The sequence below is a fragment of the Akebia trifoliata genome, chromosome 15 (genome assembly GCF_017979445.1).
Source record: "Akebia trifoliata isolate Shusen 1 chromosome 15, ASM1797944v1, whole genome shotgun sequence".
In the NCBI taxonomy this organism is placed as follows: Eukaryota; Viridiplantae; Streptophyta; class Magnoliopsida; order Ranunculales; family Lardizabalaceae; genus Akebia; species Akebia trifoliata.
Window position 1 is genome coordinate 1,660,387 of NC_141389.1, and position 19,417 is coordinate 1,679,803.

Sequence of the window (19,417 nt, forward strand, 5' to 3'; positions counted from 1 at the left end):
GTTTTGAGATGGATGGCCATTAAACTCTCACCGAACTCTCAAATTTAAAATTAAAATTTAACGGTGAAACATAATATCTTTTACCCTTTTTCTTAGAATTTTGTCATTTACAATCCTATGGCATTGGATCACGATTTTGGATATCACAAGGTGAGCACAATGACCCTTGTAAGATTTGAAATCTTACCAAGTTAGTAAGGTTAGACTTACTCAAAAAAAAAATCTATACAATCCAATTAAAATGAAAGACATTTTCTCAGTGAATTTTCATGATGTGCTCAAACAAAGAAAAATGATTTGCTGGTAAATATTTTCCTTGCAATCAAACGCATCATTATTCAATGTTTGGAGGAGACTGAAAATTCATTTTCCATGATAAAAATCAATCAAACACATAATTATTATTATTATTTTTTTTACAAACCATAGGGATTGGCTCAATGGCAATTTCGGATTGATAAGCAGTTAATGCCTGTAGGTCATGAATTGATACCCAATATGAGCATTAATTTATCAGGGGCACTCGTGAGGGTGCATCCTCACTTAACTGGTGCGTGTGATGTGTGAGTGCTGCACGTGCCCTGGGACGAGTCCTTGGACAAAACCATGGTCTATGGAGTAGGCAAAGCCCATGTATGAATCCAATCAACTATCCATAGGGATACCTGGTTATAAAAAAAATTGCCATATTTTTATTTTGATTAATGACAATCAATCACCCTCATGTGACATGCTAAAAATACTCTCTTGATGTGGGATGTATAAAAATCATAAATTTTCTTTCATGGGATACACAATTGCGCAGAATTATGGGGATGTGTATCCTGAGGCATAAAGTCTATGATTCCAACACATGCCACGTGGTGAGAGTAATTTGAGTATGCCATATGGAGGAGTCAGATTATCATGATTCTTTTATTTTGATTCGTGATAATCTGACTACCCCACGTGACATACTCAATCGACTATTTGACGTGACAAGTTCGAGAATGTATATCTACGCTCCTCCGGATACATGATTCCCTCGCGATACTCTTTTTTATGGGGAAGTGCAGCTATATATCTTGAGGAGCACAGATCTACGATTCCAAACCTGTCACGTCAGGATAATCGATTGAATTTGCCATTTGAGGTAATAAGATTATCACGATTCTTCGTGATAATCATAGTCATGTGGTACACTCAATCAACTTGATTGACGTGACAAGTTTGAGCTGCAAATCTATACGTCACAAGATACATGTTTTTATGGGGAAGTATGTGTATCTTGAGGCATACATATATGCAACTCTCAAACTTGTCAAGAGTCGATTGAGTGTATCACGTGGGATAGTCAGATTATCATGATTCTTTTATTTTTCATGTTCAATAGAGGACAATAAGAGAACTTTAACACTTTTATATTTTAAGAGAGTTACTAATGCCACACCAATACTTATAAAAGTCGAAGAAACAAGGTGTGGTGTTAGTAAAAATTGGTGTGATAATAGCAACTCTATTTTAATAAATTTGACTTGGTGTGATAATCTCCAGTCCATCTTACCATTTTGTTGGGTCTGAAGAAGTTCCCAGCCATGGACATTCGTCTCACACTTGTTTTCTCTCTCTTCTTATCATCTTTTCCATTCTCTTCTCTCTCTACTCATTGCCATCCAAATGACTATAATGCCCTCATGAAAATACAAAATGAACTAAAAAATTCGTTTCTCCGTCCTTGGCCCAACAACACCAACTGCTGCGACTGGTACGGCCTACAGTGTGACCCGAAAACCAACCGAGTCAACCTACTCAGTATCTTCGCCACCACTTTCTCTGGTCAGATCCCTGACTCAGTGGGTGACCTTCCCTACCTCGAATACCTAATGTTTCACAAACTCACAAACCTAACCAGTTCAATCCCCCGGTCCATCACAAAGCTGAAGAAGCTTAGAGCCCGTTTGGATACAAGAGCCAGAAGTACTTAGAACATAAGTATTTTCATAAGTACTTTTTTAAGTACTGTTTGGAGTAGGTGGATAGCTATTGTGTGTTAGGATGCAGGTTCTGAAAAGTACTGTTAGAAGTACTTTTGATAGAGTTTTGTGTTTGAAAACTATTTTGAATTCTGTTTAAATGATTAAAATGCCCTTATAAGTATCAGTTACTATTTTTAACATTATAACTCAACAAATTATTCTTCAAAAGAAATAAAAGTTATTGTTTTTATCCATAAAAACTAATATAAACACCCAACAATTATAAATAAATAGAAAATATTGTGAGCAAATATATACAACCAATAAAAATATGAAGAAGCTTTCACCACATCAATGGATAGTAAATTTATGTGTAATTGTTCACATCAATCTTCCAATAAGAAAATTTCAACCATGGTTAGAATGCTCATGGATAAATCATTGAGTAAGCAATTGGGGGAGCTAGAAATCCAAATTCAAATACTACACTAAAAGGCTACCACCACATCAATGGATAATAATAAAATATTATTTAATTGCATTTTTGAAGGTATGCTTGTAATTTTTAAAATTTATGAGGGGCATACTTGTCCCAAATACTACACCAAAAAGCTACCACCACATCAATGGATAGTAATATAGTATTACTGCAATTGCATTTTTGAAGGTATGCTTGTAATTTTCAAAATTTATGAGGGGTATACTTGTCCCAGATGTTACACCAAAAGGCTACCACCATATTAATAGATAGTAATATAATATTATTTCAATTGACTTTTTGAAGATAAGTTTGTAATTTTCAAAATTTATGAGGGGCATATTTGTCATAATCTCGTCATTTTGACAATGTTTTGTGGCTCCGCGTAAAAGTAGTTCAGAGAAGTAGCACCATCGGTACTCCGTGAAAGAGCACTAAAATGACTCCATAGTAAAGTAGTTCTTTCCAGGAGTAATTTATCCAAACACCTTTAAAGTGCTTCTGACTCCCCGCAAAAGTCAGAAGTACTTAGAAAAGTCAATCCACACAGGCCCTTAGATTTCTTGATGTGACCCGGAACAACCTATCCGGTCCGGTTCCTGATTACCTGAACCAACTCTACAACTTGATCGACCTAGATCTCTCCTTTAACCAATTCTCCGGTTCGATCCCTCCTGGTCTTTCGAAACTCACCAATCTCATTGCGCTTCACCTCGATCAAAACATGCTAACCGGTTCAATCCCTGACTCGTTCGGCCAATTCACCGGTTCAGTTCCGGATCTATACTTATCTCACAACCAGTTATCCGGTTCGATCCCGAAATCGTTAGGCGATTTGAATTTCGGAATAATCAATCTATCGCGAAACAAGCTTGTTGGAGATGCTTCGATGTTGTTTAATCCCAACAGATCGACAGATACGATTGATCTTTCGAGGAATTTGTTGGAATTTGATTTCTCGAAATTGAAATTTCCGAAAAGTTTGAGAAATTTAGATATAAATCACAATAAGATTTTCGGAAGAATTCCAGATTTAGAGAATTTGCAGTTTTTGAATGTGAGTTATAATCGATTATGTGGAGAGATTCCAAACGTTGGGAAGTTGCAGAGTTTCGATAACTCTTCGTTTTCCCATAATCGTTGCTTGTGTGGGCCACCTCTTATGACGTGTAAGTAAACGATTGGCTACAAGATTATTGAAATTTGATTTTTTTATTTGCATTCCACGTGGCACTCATTTTAATTACTTACTAAGATTATTACCAAGTGATATACTGTGTTGGCTAAATTATTGATTTTTTAACAATAGATTAATAATTTTCCTTACAAATCAGTACCATTAAATAGAATTCTTGATATCGATCACCATTCAATTGCTTGGCCAGCATATGATCAACCAAAGTTTAGAATCGCAACTCCAACTCCATCCCAACAAATCTCATCAGAGAGTTGCGATGACGTTAATGAGATAAAGATAATAGCAAATATTTTGCTCGTAAAAAAGTAAATTCAGGATTTAATAGAATCTTGCATGACCATTCGCACAAAATCCAACAATGGTAATTTTGTAAATTGGAGACATTCTCAATACATGTGGATTGATAAGATTGATTTGTTTAGGATTTTGTGTAATGATAGATTTAAGTTTTTTGATTTTTTTTTTTAAACGAATGATTTTTGATAGAATTCATTTTGAATAAATTAGTAATAAATATTTTTTATTTGAAGTGTAAATTTTTACTAACTTGATCATTAAAATATAAAATTATGTAGGAGATTGAAGAGTGAAGGTAGCAAGAGTATTGAATAGTTGCTAGAGCCAAGAGGAAATATCTATGTCGTGATTTCTTAACTCCCCCTCTACTCTCTTGGCATGGTGTTCAATTGTGTATCCTGAGAAAAAAATAATGGTTCTATAAACATGTCATCTCAAAAGAGTAAAGGAGAAGTCTATTTATCACTATTCTTGATTATATTTAAAAATAATGCTGAAGTGATCTCAAGCTAGAATCTCATATCGTACTTCTTGAAGTGAAAGTGTATGAGAACTGTAGATGTAATTTTTTCAAAAATATTCTACTCTATTTCTAATATTAAAATTTTTGACTTGAACGTCGGAGTGATGTTATTGCAAGTAAACCTAGAAATATAGAAAGATAAGAATTATTTTATTAGTGAGAATTACGAGGTAATGCAAGTTTTTTGTATTTACAAGAATCATAGATGATTTTCATCGAGATACAAGTGAAAAAGCATTTATAATTACTATCCACTTTCACATCAAGAAATGCAATATGAGGTTTCAACTTGAGATCACTCTAGCACGACTGTATATTTAACCATTAGATTTTATTTTAAAAAATTGGTAACAAACAAAAACTAGTTTGGAAAAAGACAAAAAAAAAAAAAATCTAACATACAGTTTTCTATTGGATTATTAGTCAAAAAGGCAAAAAAAAAGAAAAAAATTAAAGAGAAAAGCACAAATACTATATACATCAAGGAAACCATTGAAGCTCCAAGTGGAAGAGCACAGCTATATATGGAAATTCATTTGTACCTAAAAATAGACACAATAGTTGACTAATCAAAATTCTTATCCGCGGCACACCGACAAGCTTTGTCCCCACTAGTGGATTGCTACTAAATAGTGTACACATGTGATATCTTTTGAGTTTTGTGCCATTTCTAACATTATAGTTGTACTTGTAATGTCCATACTTAAGTCGAATTACAAATCACACTTAAATAAATCTATATAAATGGATGATGGCGAGAGAGAGAGAGAGAAGTAGTGATGGCGAAGAAGATGAACAATAGAATGAAGGAAATGGTGGCGATTTAAGAAAACAACAATGGGGATAGTTACTTCACTTGGGATTTTCTTTTCGATTATCAAGATGTTACTAGTAAAAATTCCAAACATTGGGAGGTTTTGCACTTTCCCTATCATACGATTCTGCCAGACTATTCTATTTCATCCATTCTCCATTCAAAACCGTCTACTCCGGGAACCCATAATCTGACGATTCTTTCATATGATTTTTTTCGTGAATTCGACATCAGTGATCTACGACCATCCTTTCTTCTTTCCATTCCAAAAAGGAATGGTTGGTATGTGGTCCGTCCTTAGAAAGACCCTCATATTACATTGACCCTCTATTCCTTCTAGAAGTCATAGAGTAAATTGAACTGTTTCAATGAATTTATAAAAATAAAAAAAAAGTCAGGAAAAAAAAGAAGGGAGTGGTTTATGGGAAGAAATTATGTCTTTTTTACTTTCAAATAGAGTGTGTCTTTGTAAAAGTAGACTGTAACAATGGTTATTCTTAGAAGGAAAATGCTAAATTGACTTACTTCGATAATGCATTCAATTTTGCACTGACGTGGTAATGTGCAGAGAACCATACTTTTTTTCTTTTTGTATTTCGAGGAAAAAATCTTGTATCACAAGGAAAAAAAATATATAGTTCTCTGAATACTGCTAAATCAACACAAGGTTTAATGCACTATTAAAGGAAGACAGTTTATATCGACTCTTCTTGTAAATAAGATTGGTTATTGTAGATGCAATTTTATGCATCTACCTCGAGATCTCGATTTAAATCAACATCTCACAATAGATCATAAAGAAATAAAATAAAATAAAATAGGAAAGACGATATTTTTTACATAGTTCAACAAACGTGCATACATCCACGGAATCAGGGAACTGTTTCATTAAATTCCGAATCTCCTTATTATATGAATACCCCTTTATAAGATAACTTTAGACTCCCCATTTTGTCTCCCTCTTTTTTCTTCTCTCTCATTTTCCTTCCTTTTGCAATGGTCTTTTAGCTCTTTTAATAGAAAAAAAAAACTCTAATCTTAATTAAATTATCTTTTTCACATTTATAACTATAAAAATTTAGTAATTATTTAAAAGGAAAGAATTCTCATAAATTGTGATTCTTCCTTAATTAAATAGAATTTCTCTTAAATATTATTACGTGCCTGACTTGACATTCCCACTAATTAATGTGAAATGAATGATCCAAATGAAAGAAGATTTAATCCCTCTACAATTATCATTCAATTGACATAAAAATATTAATCTGCTAGATATTATTTTAAAAACATTCATCAGTCCCTCAAGAAGGTTTACTTGTTTTTTTACATAAAGACCAAGTGAGGAGAAGAAACAACTAACAAGTTGATAAAGTAGGGAAGATGTTGGCATGCATTAATGTAGGACGTCGTTGACTACCCTCACATTTCACGTACCGCGTGGTCTACTCTTTTAAATCCACTAAGTCATTAATTTTTTGCCCCATCTTCTTTGACCCAAAGTTGAAAATCAATGATGCTTCGAAAAAGAAAAGCTTATCATATGGACTATCAAACTCAGGCTAGCAACTTATCAGTTCGGTACCGATCAATACCACTTCTATACCGATTCAAAAATTTCTAAACATGTATTTCATTTGATTAATGAATATGTAAATTAGTTCCGATTCCGTTTCTTTTCATCTTTAATTCAAAAGGGATCCGAACACGTCTTATTTTCAAATTATTAATGTTCGATTTTTTTATTTTTTTTTAATTATAAAGTGAAAAAAAAAAATCACTTTTCAACAAAGGAAACCAAAAAAGGACTTAAATAATTTAGTTATATGTATTTAAATAAAATTAAGAATAAAAAATTATTAAAATTTGTTTGGATTGGATTTTTTTCATAGTGGATTATCGTACATTTGAATCTGATTAGTAATCATATTGGATCTAAGATTTTAATTCAAATCCGGTTTTTCAAATCGATTCGGACATCAGGTATTTTTCAAATCATTGTCATTTCTATATCAAGTTATCGCCCAAAATTGAAGGACTTTTTTTATGGGATGTACAATTGTGTATCTCAAGGAGTATAAACCTACGATTCTCGCACATCACACCAAGAGAGTCGCTTGAGTATGCCATGTGGGGGAGTCATTTTATTATTACTTAGAGGGGTCCAATTGTATAGGATTGGCAATGGATCGATTCAATATCGGATCAATGCCATTGCAATACTGATCGAATTTGATCAGCTTGAACATCAGGTATATTTTGAATCATTGCCAACCCTACAATTGGATTAGAAAAGCAAATTGATTTTCGAGGCCGTTGTAGATCAACTTGCGATTGTGATGTGTCAATATACTGATCAGATGCCACGTGTCATTTCAAGTCGGTCAAACAGTCAAAGTAGAAATTTTGAATTACTCACATGGATCAGCACGTGCGAAATATCTATATAATCTCGAATTCTCGACTCCATCTTTACAACCTTTAAAGTCTTCCACAACAGTTACACTTCCAGCCATGGACAGCCGTCTCACACTTCTTCTCTCTCTTCTCTTTACTTCTTTCCCATTCTCCAGTCTCTCTACTCGTTGCAACCTAAATGACTATAATGCCCTCATCAAAATAAAAAATTCCTTCAATAACCCATACCACCTGGCTAATTGGGTCCCCAACACCGACTGCTGCGACTGGTACTCCCTTCTATGCGATCCCACAACCAACCGAGTTACCGAACTCAACATATTCTCCGGCGAAATCTCCGGTCAAATCCCTGACTCAATCGGTGAACTTCCCTATCTCAGAAACATAAGGTTCCACAAACTCACAAACCTAACCGGTTCAATCCCCCGGTCCATCACAAATCTGAAAAACCTCCAATATCTCGATCTCACCTCGACCAACCTATCCGGTCCGGTTCCCAACTCCATAACCTAATTTTCCTCGAACTCTCCTTCAACCAGTTCACCGGTTCAATCCCACCTAATCTTTCACAACTCACCAAACTAGTATCTCTTCGTATCGATCGAAACAAACTAACTGGTTCGATCCCCGACTCGTTTGGCCGATTCACCGATTCCTTTACAGATCTCTCCCTTTCTCACAACCAGTTAACCGGATCGATCCCCAAATCGTTAGGCAATTTGAAATTATTGAGAGTCGATTTGTCGCGTAACATGTTAGTTGGTGATGGATCGATGTTGTTTAATCCCAATGCGTCCACACAGGCAATCGATGTGTCAAGGAATTTGTTGGAATTTGATTTTTCGAAAGTGAGATTTCCGAAGAGTTTGTATGTTATAGATATAAATCACAATAAGGTTTTTGGAAGAATTCCAGAGGAAATAACAGAATTGAAGTATTTGCAGCTTTTTAATGGGAGTTATAATCGATTGTGTGGAGTGATTCCAATTGGTGGGAAGTTACAGAGTTTCGATAACTCTTCGTATTTTCATAATCGTTGCTTGTGTGGGCCACCACTTCTGACGTGTAAGTAAGCGATTGTAAGTAACAGGACTTTTGTTCTTAAATAAAGCATCTATGGTTCCTTCACAATTACACATCACGAAAGTGAGATATGAGGTACAAGCCTGAGGTCACTTGAGGTCGGGATCGTTGATCCGTTGACTCACAATTATCACAATCCAATGATTTCAAGTTAGGAAGTTTTAATTATGTGAATCCAAAAAATAATTTTCAGAATCCAATGCATATAATAATTTGAATCCAAAAAATAATTAATTCCCCCTCTATTAAAAATTTAATAAATAATTAGAATGATTTAATTATGAATCTAAAAAAAGTCATGATAATATGACTTGTCAGGTGGCATACTCAATCGACTCCCTAGCATGGATAAGTTTGAGAACTGTAGATCTGTACACCTTAGGATGCACTTTTTTTTATGGGGAAGTGCGCTCGTGTATCTCAAGGTGTACAAATCTTCGATTCTCAAACTTGTCATGTTAGGAAGTCAATGGAGTACGTCACCTGGAGAGTCATATTATTATGATTTATCAAAAAAATCCAATAAAAGATCAATTATTAGAGTATTATATTATGCTGAATTGTATTAGGGTGTATAGAGATACATCGAATCGTTTTAACATTGTAATTAGGGTAGTTTAGCATAGTTATGTAACCAATTGTACTCATCTCCTCTATTTAATAATAAGACACTCGCATTAGAGATTGATTGATCTGGTATTCCATTTTATATCAAAATTTGTCAGTTATAATATTCTGGTTAAATTCTTAATCATATAATTTCTTAAGAAGATTTGATCAATCAAAAACATCTAAACTTAATTAAAAAATAAATAAAAATTACAACTTAGATCTCAAGTAACCATAAAAAAATTTGAAGACATAATAAACTAAAAAATAATTTATAAATTTTCTAAAACATATAAATAAATAGAGGGTTAGAAGTAGAAGATACAAATACTTAAATAAAAATCTTAATCTAAACTCACCTTATCCCTTGATGGTCTTGAATGATTTTGAGTCTTGATATAAATAACTTAAAGGTTGAGAGATTTAGTTGATGGTTGGAGAAGATGAGGGTTGTTGGTTGAGTGTTGAGAGATGGATAGAAGTTCTTAAGTTGAGGTTGAATTGAAAGAGGGTTAGAGAGGTAAAGTAAGGGTTTTAGTATAATTTTAGGTTGAAAAATGGGAGCTTAAGAGTATGAATTTCTCATAGAAAATGTAATTATTTGTAGAGTTTTTAAAGGAATAAAGTAGTCCAATCCTAAAAATAAAGATAATGAACATAAGGTTTTTATTATTTTTTATTTTTTTTTTTTTTGTCATTTTTGTGAGGATAAAAATGAAATTTGTAATCAGAAACCCTAAAAGTATTTATGGTATTTTATTTTTTGGTAAATATAAGTGAGAGAACAAAAATATATTTTGGAAGGTGAGTAAATGAGTGACATATGTAAATGTGGAGTGGTAGATAAAAAGTATATTTGGGTTCATTTGTAAATAACTCATAAAGTAATGATAAATGTATATTTTTAAAATGGACTAATAGGAGAGCTTCATATATCTATTTGAAGATTCCCACTTTTTAAGGGTAGGATTGAAAATTTTCCCAACTTTATGGATTTTTACGAAAGACTAAAGTGCCTTTTTTATTTGACCCCACTTTTTGATAAGGGAATTATTGAGATTTCTTAATGGAGTTGACTCTCCAATTAGGATGAAACATTAGGTGTTGGGGTTTATGATGGTTTAGGTTTGGGTATTTGGATTAGGCTTGCATGTGGAGTTGACCCAATATGGATAATAGAGTATGCTTTTGGATTAAGGAGTGATATGAACTTGGGTCAGTTTATGGATTTTGAGTAATGGGTTAAAAAAATAGGCATGAAATTGGATATGAATTAGGATTAAGGTTTGAATTTACAAAATGGTATGGCATGATAGATGCATGCATGTATGCATGAATGCATGAAGAAAAGTGTCGAGTGACAATTTTTGTGCAATGTGGGCTCGTTGAAGGGCTTTAAGCCCTTAATTGAAATCAACTTAAGAAAATTTGTACTTTTCTTATGGGTTCGTGCAAATTGAGGTATCTACATTCCTTTTTCATCACTTTCTTTTCTCCACTCTTTCATTTTTTCCTTCTCTTTACAATAGCCTTTAACCCTTTAAATAGAAAAAAATACAATCCTATAAAATAAAGAAAATAAATCCTAACTTTCATTAGATTATAATTTTCACATTTACCATTTTCAAATTTAATAATTATCTAAAGGGTAAGAATCCTTCCAAACTTGAATTATTTCATAATTAGATAGAGTTTCTCCCAAACATTACCATGTGCTCATCTTGAAATTTTCACTAATTGATATAAAATGAATGATCTAAATAAGAGGGGATTTTATCCCTCCACAAGTATCATTTAATTGACATAAAAATTTTAATCCACCAAATATTATTATTTTAAAAATAATCCTCAGTCACGTAAGAAGACTTACTTGTTTTTGACTTAAAGATCAAGTGAGAAGAGATAACAACTAACAAGTTGGCGATTGAGGGGGTGGACATTTCTAACATGGATGTGTATTGTAATCATAGATACTTTTCATCGAGATCTCAATGTTACTTCAACATTATCCTTTTAATAATCTTGACTTTCGAGGATAGTTTTGGAGTTTACAAAACTAAATGATAAAGTAGGAGGATGGTAGCATGCATTCATGCGAGAACGTCATTAAATCCCTTTCATTTCAACTTGCCACATGGTCCACTCTTCCATCTTTTTTCACATAAAGTTGAAAATCAATAATATTGATGATTTCTTTGACTTTCAATTCTAGAATTTTATTTTCGTTTTCAAATGTGAACACAAGGAAATGGATGAATAAGCAATTATTTTAAATTATAAAATTATGTTTCAAAGAAAATAAATTAAATTAAAGAACACTCATTGAGAAAAAAAACAAAAAACAAAAAAAAAAAAAGGCATAAATTTGAGTCCTTACTTCGTCCAAAAGAGATGCATTGTACAGTAGACAAGTTGAGGGCGGCCGAATGAAGCATAAGGCTAATTAGGTAATTGTCTAAGACCCCATACTGAAACAAGACCCCCAATTTTTATTATTAAGGTTTTCATCCTAATTCTTTTTCTTTTATTTTTAAATAGACCCTTATCCATGTTAAATTGTTAACTGTTAAGGTACACCATTCTCACTTCTAAGTTGAAATTCGAAGTTTCACTATCCCATGTTTGTAATAAACTCTTGCCCCAAGTTGACAAGGCCCTAACAAAATTCTTTTCCCCCACCCATCGCCCAATTTTAATTTTTTTGTAATAGTTATATTGCAAATCTTATCGTCTTGAGCTCAAATGGATTACCAATTAACAAATCCAATAACACTACCATCTAGATTTCATAGAAAAACTTAGATTGAAAAATAAAATGGGTTTGATTCTAAGTTTTGAAAATGGACAGTTAGTGAACTTTCATTGAACTCTTAAATTTAAAATTAAAATTCTACTTAGTTAGTAAGATTAGACTTACTCTTAAAAAAACTGTTTTTACCAAAACATGCCCTGAAAGAAAAAAATTCAAAAAACAGTAGAATATTTATTTTAATTCTAAAAATAATATATTAAAATTATCAAAATTAAAACATTTTAATTAAATTGGTTAGAAACTTATTTTATAAAGCGAAACCTTTTTTTAAAAAACATTTTATTGAAATTAAAAAGGGAAAAGCATTTACTAATTTATAAAATAGTTAAAAAAATCTCACTTTAACAAAAATGATGGTGACGGTAAAATCAATGATGTTAATGGTTATGGCAATAATGAGGACATTGAGGTCAATGTTTCATTGATTTCTAAAAGACGATCAAAGTCAAGAAAAAAATCATTAATTTGAAAAATTAAAGTGTAATCTCAAATAAATGTAGAGGGTTGTATCATTATTTTTTTAAAGATAAAAGAGACATTTGTCTCGTAAAAATGTGGATTTTCCCAAATTTTTTAAGTACAACCATTTCAAAGTTGACTTGTGTTATATGTCACAACTTACAAGTTTACACTTTGCAATATACAATAAGTTATAATAGTATTTTTTTTCAATTGAGTTTTATAAAAATTCGTAAAATTCGCGTTTTATTCTTATCAAACTTAAAATCCATGAATTATTTAGATTAGTTCAATAATTTGGAGAATAATACTTTCATTGAAAAAAATGAAAAAAGTCGTGAATGTTTCAAAAATTAAACAAGAGATTGCTAACAAGAGTATTATTTTACAAAATATCTTAATAAATTTTTTTATTTAAAACTACATACCTAATTATACATAGCTAACTAATAGGTGGCATGTACAAAGACACATATATATATCAATAGGGTCTACTTGTAAAAAAAAATATTTTTGTAATACCCAAATCCAAATTTTTACTCAAGATTTAGGTAGATAACCATACCCGATTTCTTAATCGATTCATGGGTCATTCAAATATTTACCCTCCTATCTAAATTTTTTTTTTATACTTTAATAACAAAAATTATATAATAAAAATTATTTACGTATAATTATATATAAAATATGAAATTAGATTTTTGTTGTCGGGTAAATAGATAGGATATAACGTATATTCATATCCGACCCTAGAAATTTTTTGGTAAATGGGTATCAGGAAATATTACCCAAATTCTTAATCGGATATAAAAACCTTGTCGTATCCAATTTATTCGGATCGAATGAGTTGGGTAAACGGGTATTATCCGACTCATTGCCAACCCTAAATTTTTTTTCACAGCATGTTGGTCAAGCCATCGAAGTAGAAGATTTTGAATACTCACATGGATCAGCACGTGCGAAATGTCTATATAATCTGTAATTCTCGACTCTATCTTTACTACCTTTTTTAAGTCATCAACAAGTGCTCCACTTGCAGCCATGGACAGCTTTCTCACACTTCTTCTCTCTATTCTCTTAACTTCTTTCCCATTATCCACTCTCTCTAATCGTTGCAATCCAAATGACTATAATGCCCTCATGAAAATCAAAAATTCCTTCAATAACCCATACCATCTCGCTAATTGGGTTCCCAACACCGACTGCTGCGACTGGTACTCCCTTCAATGCGATCCCACAACCAACCGAGTTACCGAACTCTGCATCTCCAACGGCAACATCTCCGGTCAAATCCCTGACTCAATCGGTGATCTTCCCTATCTCACAAAGATAAGGATCCGCAAACTCACAAACCTAACCGGTTCGATCCCCCGGTCCATCACAAATCTGAAAAACCTCCAATATCTCGATCTCACCTGGAACAACCTATCCGGTCCGGTTCCCAACTTCCTGAACCAACTCCATAACCTAATATTCCTCGAACTCTCCTTCAACCAGTTCACCGGTTCAATCCCACCTAATCTTTCACAACTCACCAAACTAGTATCTCTTCGTCTCGATCGAAACAAACTAACTGGTCCGATCCCCGACTCGTTTGGCCGATTCACTGATTCCTTTATTGATCTCTACCTATCTCACAACCAGTTAACCGGATCGATCCCCAAGTCGTTAGGTGATTTGAAATTCGAGAGCATAGATTTGTCGCGTAACATGTTAGTTGGTGATGGATCGATGTTGTTTAATCCCAATGCGTCGACAAATATAATCGATGTGTCGAGGAATTTGTTGGAATTCGATTTTTCGAAAGTGAGATTTCCGAAGAGTTTAGATGTTATAGATATAAATCACAATAAGGTTTTTGGAAGAATTCCAGAGGAGATAACAGAATTGAAGTATTTGCAGTCTTTTAATGTGAGTTATAATCGATTGTGTGGAGAGATTCCAATTGGTGGGAAGTTACAGAGTTTCGATAACTCTTCGTTTTTTCATAATCGTTGCTTGTGTGGGCTTCCTCTTCCGACGTGTAAGTAAGCTATTGTAACTAACACTACTTTTGTTCTTATTAAATAAAGCATCTATGCTTCCTACACAATTCCAAATCACGAAAGTGAAAATATGAGGTACAATCTTGACGTCACCTTAGCATTATTCTTAAATAAAAGGTCGGGATCCGATGAATCATAATTCTCACTATCCAATGATTTCAAGTTAGGTAGTTTTCAATTATGTGAGATCGAAAAAAAATAATTATCACAAGAAAAATGCTGAAATGACAAAAAGTATTTATTGCGATTCTCACAACAATGTGCACATAACCATAGGTGTGTTTCCTCGCGATACAAGTAAAAATTATCTACGATTATGTACGCATGTCCACATTAGAATTGTGACAATCACAATAAATCCTGTGTCAACCCAGCACAACTTTTATGACAATCCAAGGCATATAATAATTTGAATCCAAAAATTAATTAATTCCCCCTCCATTAGGAAATTCAATAAATTATTAGAATGATTTAATTATCAATCTAAAAAGAATTTTAATAATATGACTCGTGAGGTGGCATACACAATTGACTCCCTGGCATGGACAAGTTCGGGAATCAAAGATATATACGCCTTAGGATGCACTTTTTTATGGGGAAGTGCACTCGTGTATCCCGAGAAGTGCACAAAATAATTTTGATAATGAAAATAATAATAATATTCCAACAATCTCTCACTTAACCTTCACATATACCTTTTGTTTAAAATGATTATCTAAGTTGTTATTTTTTGAATAATTGAGTGCACTTTTTTGAAAAACAAATGATCAAAACAATTCAGATAATCTTTAACTGTCACTTTTATTCAAAGATACAATAATAATAGATCATGGATGTAATAAAGTGCTTATTTGTCAGTCCTAAGACAATTCTATGGTCTTAAAACTAGTACAATCAATGAATTTAGGAGTTTACCTTTACGTGAATTTCCTTTATGATATTAGAAAAATGTACACTCCTCAATATAATTTGTATGCACATTTCCTAGGTGTCCAGCTTCGTACTAATCGTATGTCATTCTGATATCTTTCTACCAACCAGTCAGTACCATTGAATAGAATTCTCGATATCGATCACCATTGGATTGCTTGGCTAGTATATGATCAATGAAAGTCTAGAGTAGCAACTCCTAAATTTGGTGCATGAGAAGGTCCTCCAATTGAAACTCCAACTCCATCCAAACAAGTCTCATGAGAGAGGTGCAATGACGTTAATGAGATAAAGATAATAGCAAATATTTTGCTCGCAAAAAGGTAAATTCAGGATTTCACAAAATCTTGTATGACCTTTAGCACGAAATCTGACAATCGTAATTTCGTAATTGGGGACGCTCTCAATACACATGGATTAAAATGATTGATTCGTTTAGGATTTTGTGAGATCATAGATTTACTTTTTTCTAGTTTTTTTATTTTTATTTTATAAAAAATGACTGATTTCGATAGAATTCATTTTGATAAAATTAATGATAAATATTTTTTATTTGAAATGTAAATTTGTACTGACTTGATCATTAAAATATAAAATTATGTAGGAGATGAAGAGTGAAGGCAACGAGAGTATATACAAGTCGGTAGAGCCAAGAGGCAATATTGATTATAGAGTCGTGATTTCCTGACTCCCCCTCTACTCTCTTGACGTGGTGTGCAATTGTGTATCCCAAGAAAAAAAAATACTTCTATAAACATGTCACCTCAAGAGAGTAAAGGGGAAGTATGTTTATCATTATTCTTGATTATATTCAAGAATAATGTTGAAGTGACCTCAGGATGGACCTCATATCGCACTTCTTGAAGTGAAAGTGTGTGGGAATCATTGATGATTTTCATCGAGGTGCGAGTGAAAAAGTATTTCCTGTTCCTATCTACTTTCACATCCAAAAGTGGAATATGAGATTCCAACTTGAGGTCACTCCAGCATGACTCTATATTTAATCATTAGATTTTATTTAAAAAATTTGGTAATAAGCCAAAAATTAGTTTAGAAAAAGAAAAAGAAAAAATCTACAAACAATTTTGTATTGGATTATTAGCCAAAAAGGCCAAAAAAGTTTGAAAGAGATAAGGACAAATACTATATATGGCAATTCATTTTTACCTAAAAATAATCACAATAGTTGACTAATCAAAATTCTTATCCGCGGCGCACCGACAAACATTTTTTCTTCTCGTATTTCTAGAAAAAAGGCTAGTATCACAAGGAAAAAATATAGAATTCTCTAAATATTGCCATCTCAACACAAGGTTGTGTGCAATGTCAAAGGAATACAGTTTATATTGACTCTTCTTATAAATAAGATTGGTTATTGTAAATGCGATTTTAGGCATTCACCTGGAAATCTCAATTTAAATCAAGATCTCACAACAGATCATAAAAAAATAAAATAGGGAAGATAAATTTTTTTTTACATGGTTCGACAAATGTGCATACATTCATGGATTCACAAAACTATTTCACTATATTCCAAATCTCCTTGATATATGAATACCCCTTTATAAGATAACCAAAGACTACCCTCTTTCGTCTCCTGCTTTTGTCTTCCCTCTCCTTTTCCTTCCATTAACAATGATCTTTTAACTCTTCAAATATATAAATAAATAAATAAATAAATAAAAATTAATCGTAGAAAAAAAATTCTAACCTTAGTTAAATTATCATTTTCATATTTATAATTATCCAAATTTAATAATTATTTAAAGGAAAAGAATCCTCCCAAATTGTGATTCTTCTTTAATTAAATAAAATTTCTCTTAAATATTATTACATGCCTAACTTGACATTCTCACTAATTAATGTGAAATGAACAACCCAGATGAAAGAAGATTTAATCCCAAGTGAGGTGAAGAAACAACTAACAAGTTGCCAGTCCATCATTCAAATGTTTGGGTACCCGAATTCTTAATCGGGTACATGTCCATATCCAATTTGTTTGGATCAAATGAGTCGGGTACATTGGTATTATTCGACCCAGTGCCAACCCTAAATATTTTTTTTCACTACAAGTTGGTCAAGCCATCAAAGTAGAAGGTTTTGAATACTCACATGGATCAGCACGTGCGAAATCTCTATATGATCTGGAATTCTCAACTCCAACTTTACTACCTTTTAAGTCTTCAACAAGTGCTCCACTTCCAGTTCCAGCCATGGACACCCGTCTCACACTTCTTCTCTCTCTTCTCTTAACTTCTTTCCCATTTTCCACTCTCTCTACTCGTTGCAACCCAAATGACTATACTGCCCTCATCAAAATCAAAAATTCCTTCAACCTCAATTGGGACCCCAACACCGACTGCTGCGACTGGGACTCCCTTCAGTGCGATCCCACAACCAACCGAGTTACCGAACTCTCCATCGTCTCCGGCGAATTCTCCGGTCAAATCCCTGACTCAATCGGCGATCTTCCCTATCTCACAAACATAAGGATCCACAAACTCACAAACCTAACCGGTTCAATCCCCCGGTCCATCACAAATCTGAAAAACCTCCAATATCTCGATCTCACCTGGAACAAACTATCCGGTCCGGTTCCCAACTTCCTGAACCAACTCCATAACCTAATCTTCCTCCACCTCTCCTTCAACCAGTTCACCGGTTCAATCCCACCTAATCTTTCACAACTCACCAAACTAGTATCTCTTCGTCTCGATCGAAACAAACTCACTGGTTCGATCCCCGACTCGTTTGGCCAATTCACCGATTCCTTTACATATCTCTACCTATCTCACAACCAGTTAACCGGATCGATCCCCAAATCGTTAGGCAATTTGAAATTCTTGAGAATCGATTTGTCGCGTAACATGTTGGTTGGTGATGGATCGATGTTGTTTGATCCCAATGCGTCGACACAGATAATCGATGTGTCGAGGAATTTGTTGGAATTCGATTTTTCGAAAGTGAGATTTCCGAAGAGTTTGGATGTTATAGATATAAATCACAATAAGGTTTTTGGAAGAATTCCAGAGGAGATAACAGAATTGAAGTATTTGCAGTTTTTTAATGTGAGTTTTAATCGATTGTGTGGAGAGATTCCAATTGGTGGGAATTTACAGAGTTTCGATAACTCTTCGTTTTTCCATAATCGTTGCTTGTGTGGGCCACCCCTTATGATGTGTAACTAAACGATTGGCTACAAGATTATTGAAATTTGATTTTCTTATTTGCATTCAACGTGGCACTCATTTTAAGCTTATTGCCAAGTGATATACTGTGTTGGCTAAATTAATGATTTTTTAACTATAGATTAATAATTTTCCTTACAAATCAGTTCCATTAAATAGAATTCTCGATATCAATCACCATTGGATTGCTTGGCCAGCATGTGATCGACCAAAGTTCAGAGTCGCAACTCCTGATTTTGGTGCTTGAGATGGTCCATCCAAACAAGGCTCATGATAGGTGCGATGACGTTAATGAGATAAAGATAATGGCAAATATTTTGCTCGTAAAAAAATAAATTCGGGATTTCACAGAATCTTATATGATTATTCGTACGAAATCTAACAATGGTAATTTTCTAAATTGGGGATGTTTTCAATGCATGTGTATTAATAAGATTGATTCGTTGAGAATTTTGTGAAATCATAGATTTAATTTTTTTTTAATTTTATTTTTATTTTTATTTTTTAAAAACAATTGATTTTGATAGAATTCATTTTGATAAAATTAATGATAAATATTTTTTATTTGAAGTGTAAATTTTTACAAACTTGATCATTAATATATAAAATTA

At 33.0% G+C, this 19,417-nt stretch overlaps 3 protein-coding genes and 1 pseudogene across 3 annotated transcripts; all 4 read left to right on the plus strand.

Moving 5' to 3' along the window:
• Positions 1 to 1,015: 1,015 nt before the first annotated feature.
• On the plus strand, positions 1,016 to 3,679 carry LOC147383832 (polygalacturonase inhibitor-like). The gene is made up of 2 exons (XM_086426206.1): positions 1,016 to 1,132; positions 2,984 to 3,679. The coding sequence occupies exons 1-2, from the start codon at positions 1,016 to 1,018 to the stop codon at positions 3,608 to 3,610; spliced, it is 744 nt and encodes a 247-aa protein (XP_086282332.1). The 3' UTR covers positions 3,611 to 3,679.
• Positions 3,680 to 7,728: 4,049 nt separating this feature from the next.
• LOC147383833 (polygalacturonase inhibitor 2 pseudogene) lies at positions 7,729 to 8,776 on the plus strand (annotated as a pseudogene).
• Positions 8,777 to 13,574: 4,798 nt separating this feature from the next.
• LOC147383834 (polygalacturonase inhibitor-like) lies at positions 13,575 to 14,734 on the plus strand. Its single transcript, XM_086426835.1, has one exon. It carries the CDS (start codon positions 13,685 to 13,687, stop codon positions 14,672 to 14,674), a length of 990 nt encoding a protein of 329 aa, XP_086282961.1. The 5' UTR covers positions 13,575 to 13,684; the 3' UTR covers positions 14,675 to 14,734.
• A 3,074-nt stretch (positions 14,735 to 17,808) lies between these two features.
• Positions 17,809 to 18,834, plus strand: LOC147383835 (polygalacturonase inhibitor-like). Its single transcript, XM_086426788.1, has one exon. The coding sequence runs from the start codon at positions 17,832 to 17,834 to the stop codon at positions 18,804 to 18,806; it is 975 nt and encodes a 324-aa protein (XP_086282914.1). The 5' UTR covers positions 17,809 to 17,831; the 3' UTR covers positions 18,807 to 18,834.
• The last annotated feature ends 583 nt before the right edge of the window (positions 18,835 to 19,417 follow it).

Excerpts from the sequence above, each read along its gene's own strand:
- LOC147383832 (XM_086426206.1), top strand. The coding sequence starts at position 1,016 with ATGATTCCCTCGCGATACTCTTTTTTATGGGGAAGTGCAGCTATATAT. Across the intron at positions 1,133-2,983 it reads GATTGAATTTGCCATTTGAG|GCCCTTAGATTTCTTGATGT; the intron begins GTAATAAGATTA and ends CAATCCACACAG.
- LOC147383834 (XM_086426835.1), top strand. The coding sequence starts at position 13,685 with ATGGACAGCTTTCTCACACTTCTTCTCTCTATTCTCTTAACTTCTTTC.
- LOC147383835 (XM_086426788.1), top strand. The coding sequence starts at position 17,832 with ATGGACACCCGTCTCACACTTCTTCTCTCTCTTCTCTTAACTTCTTTC.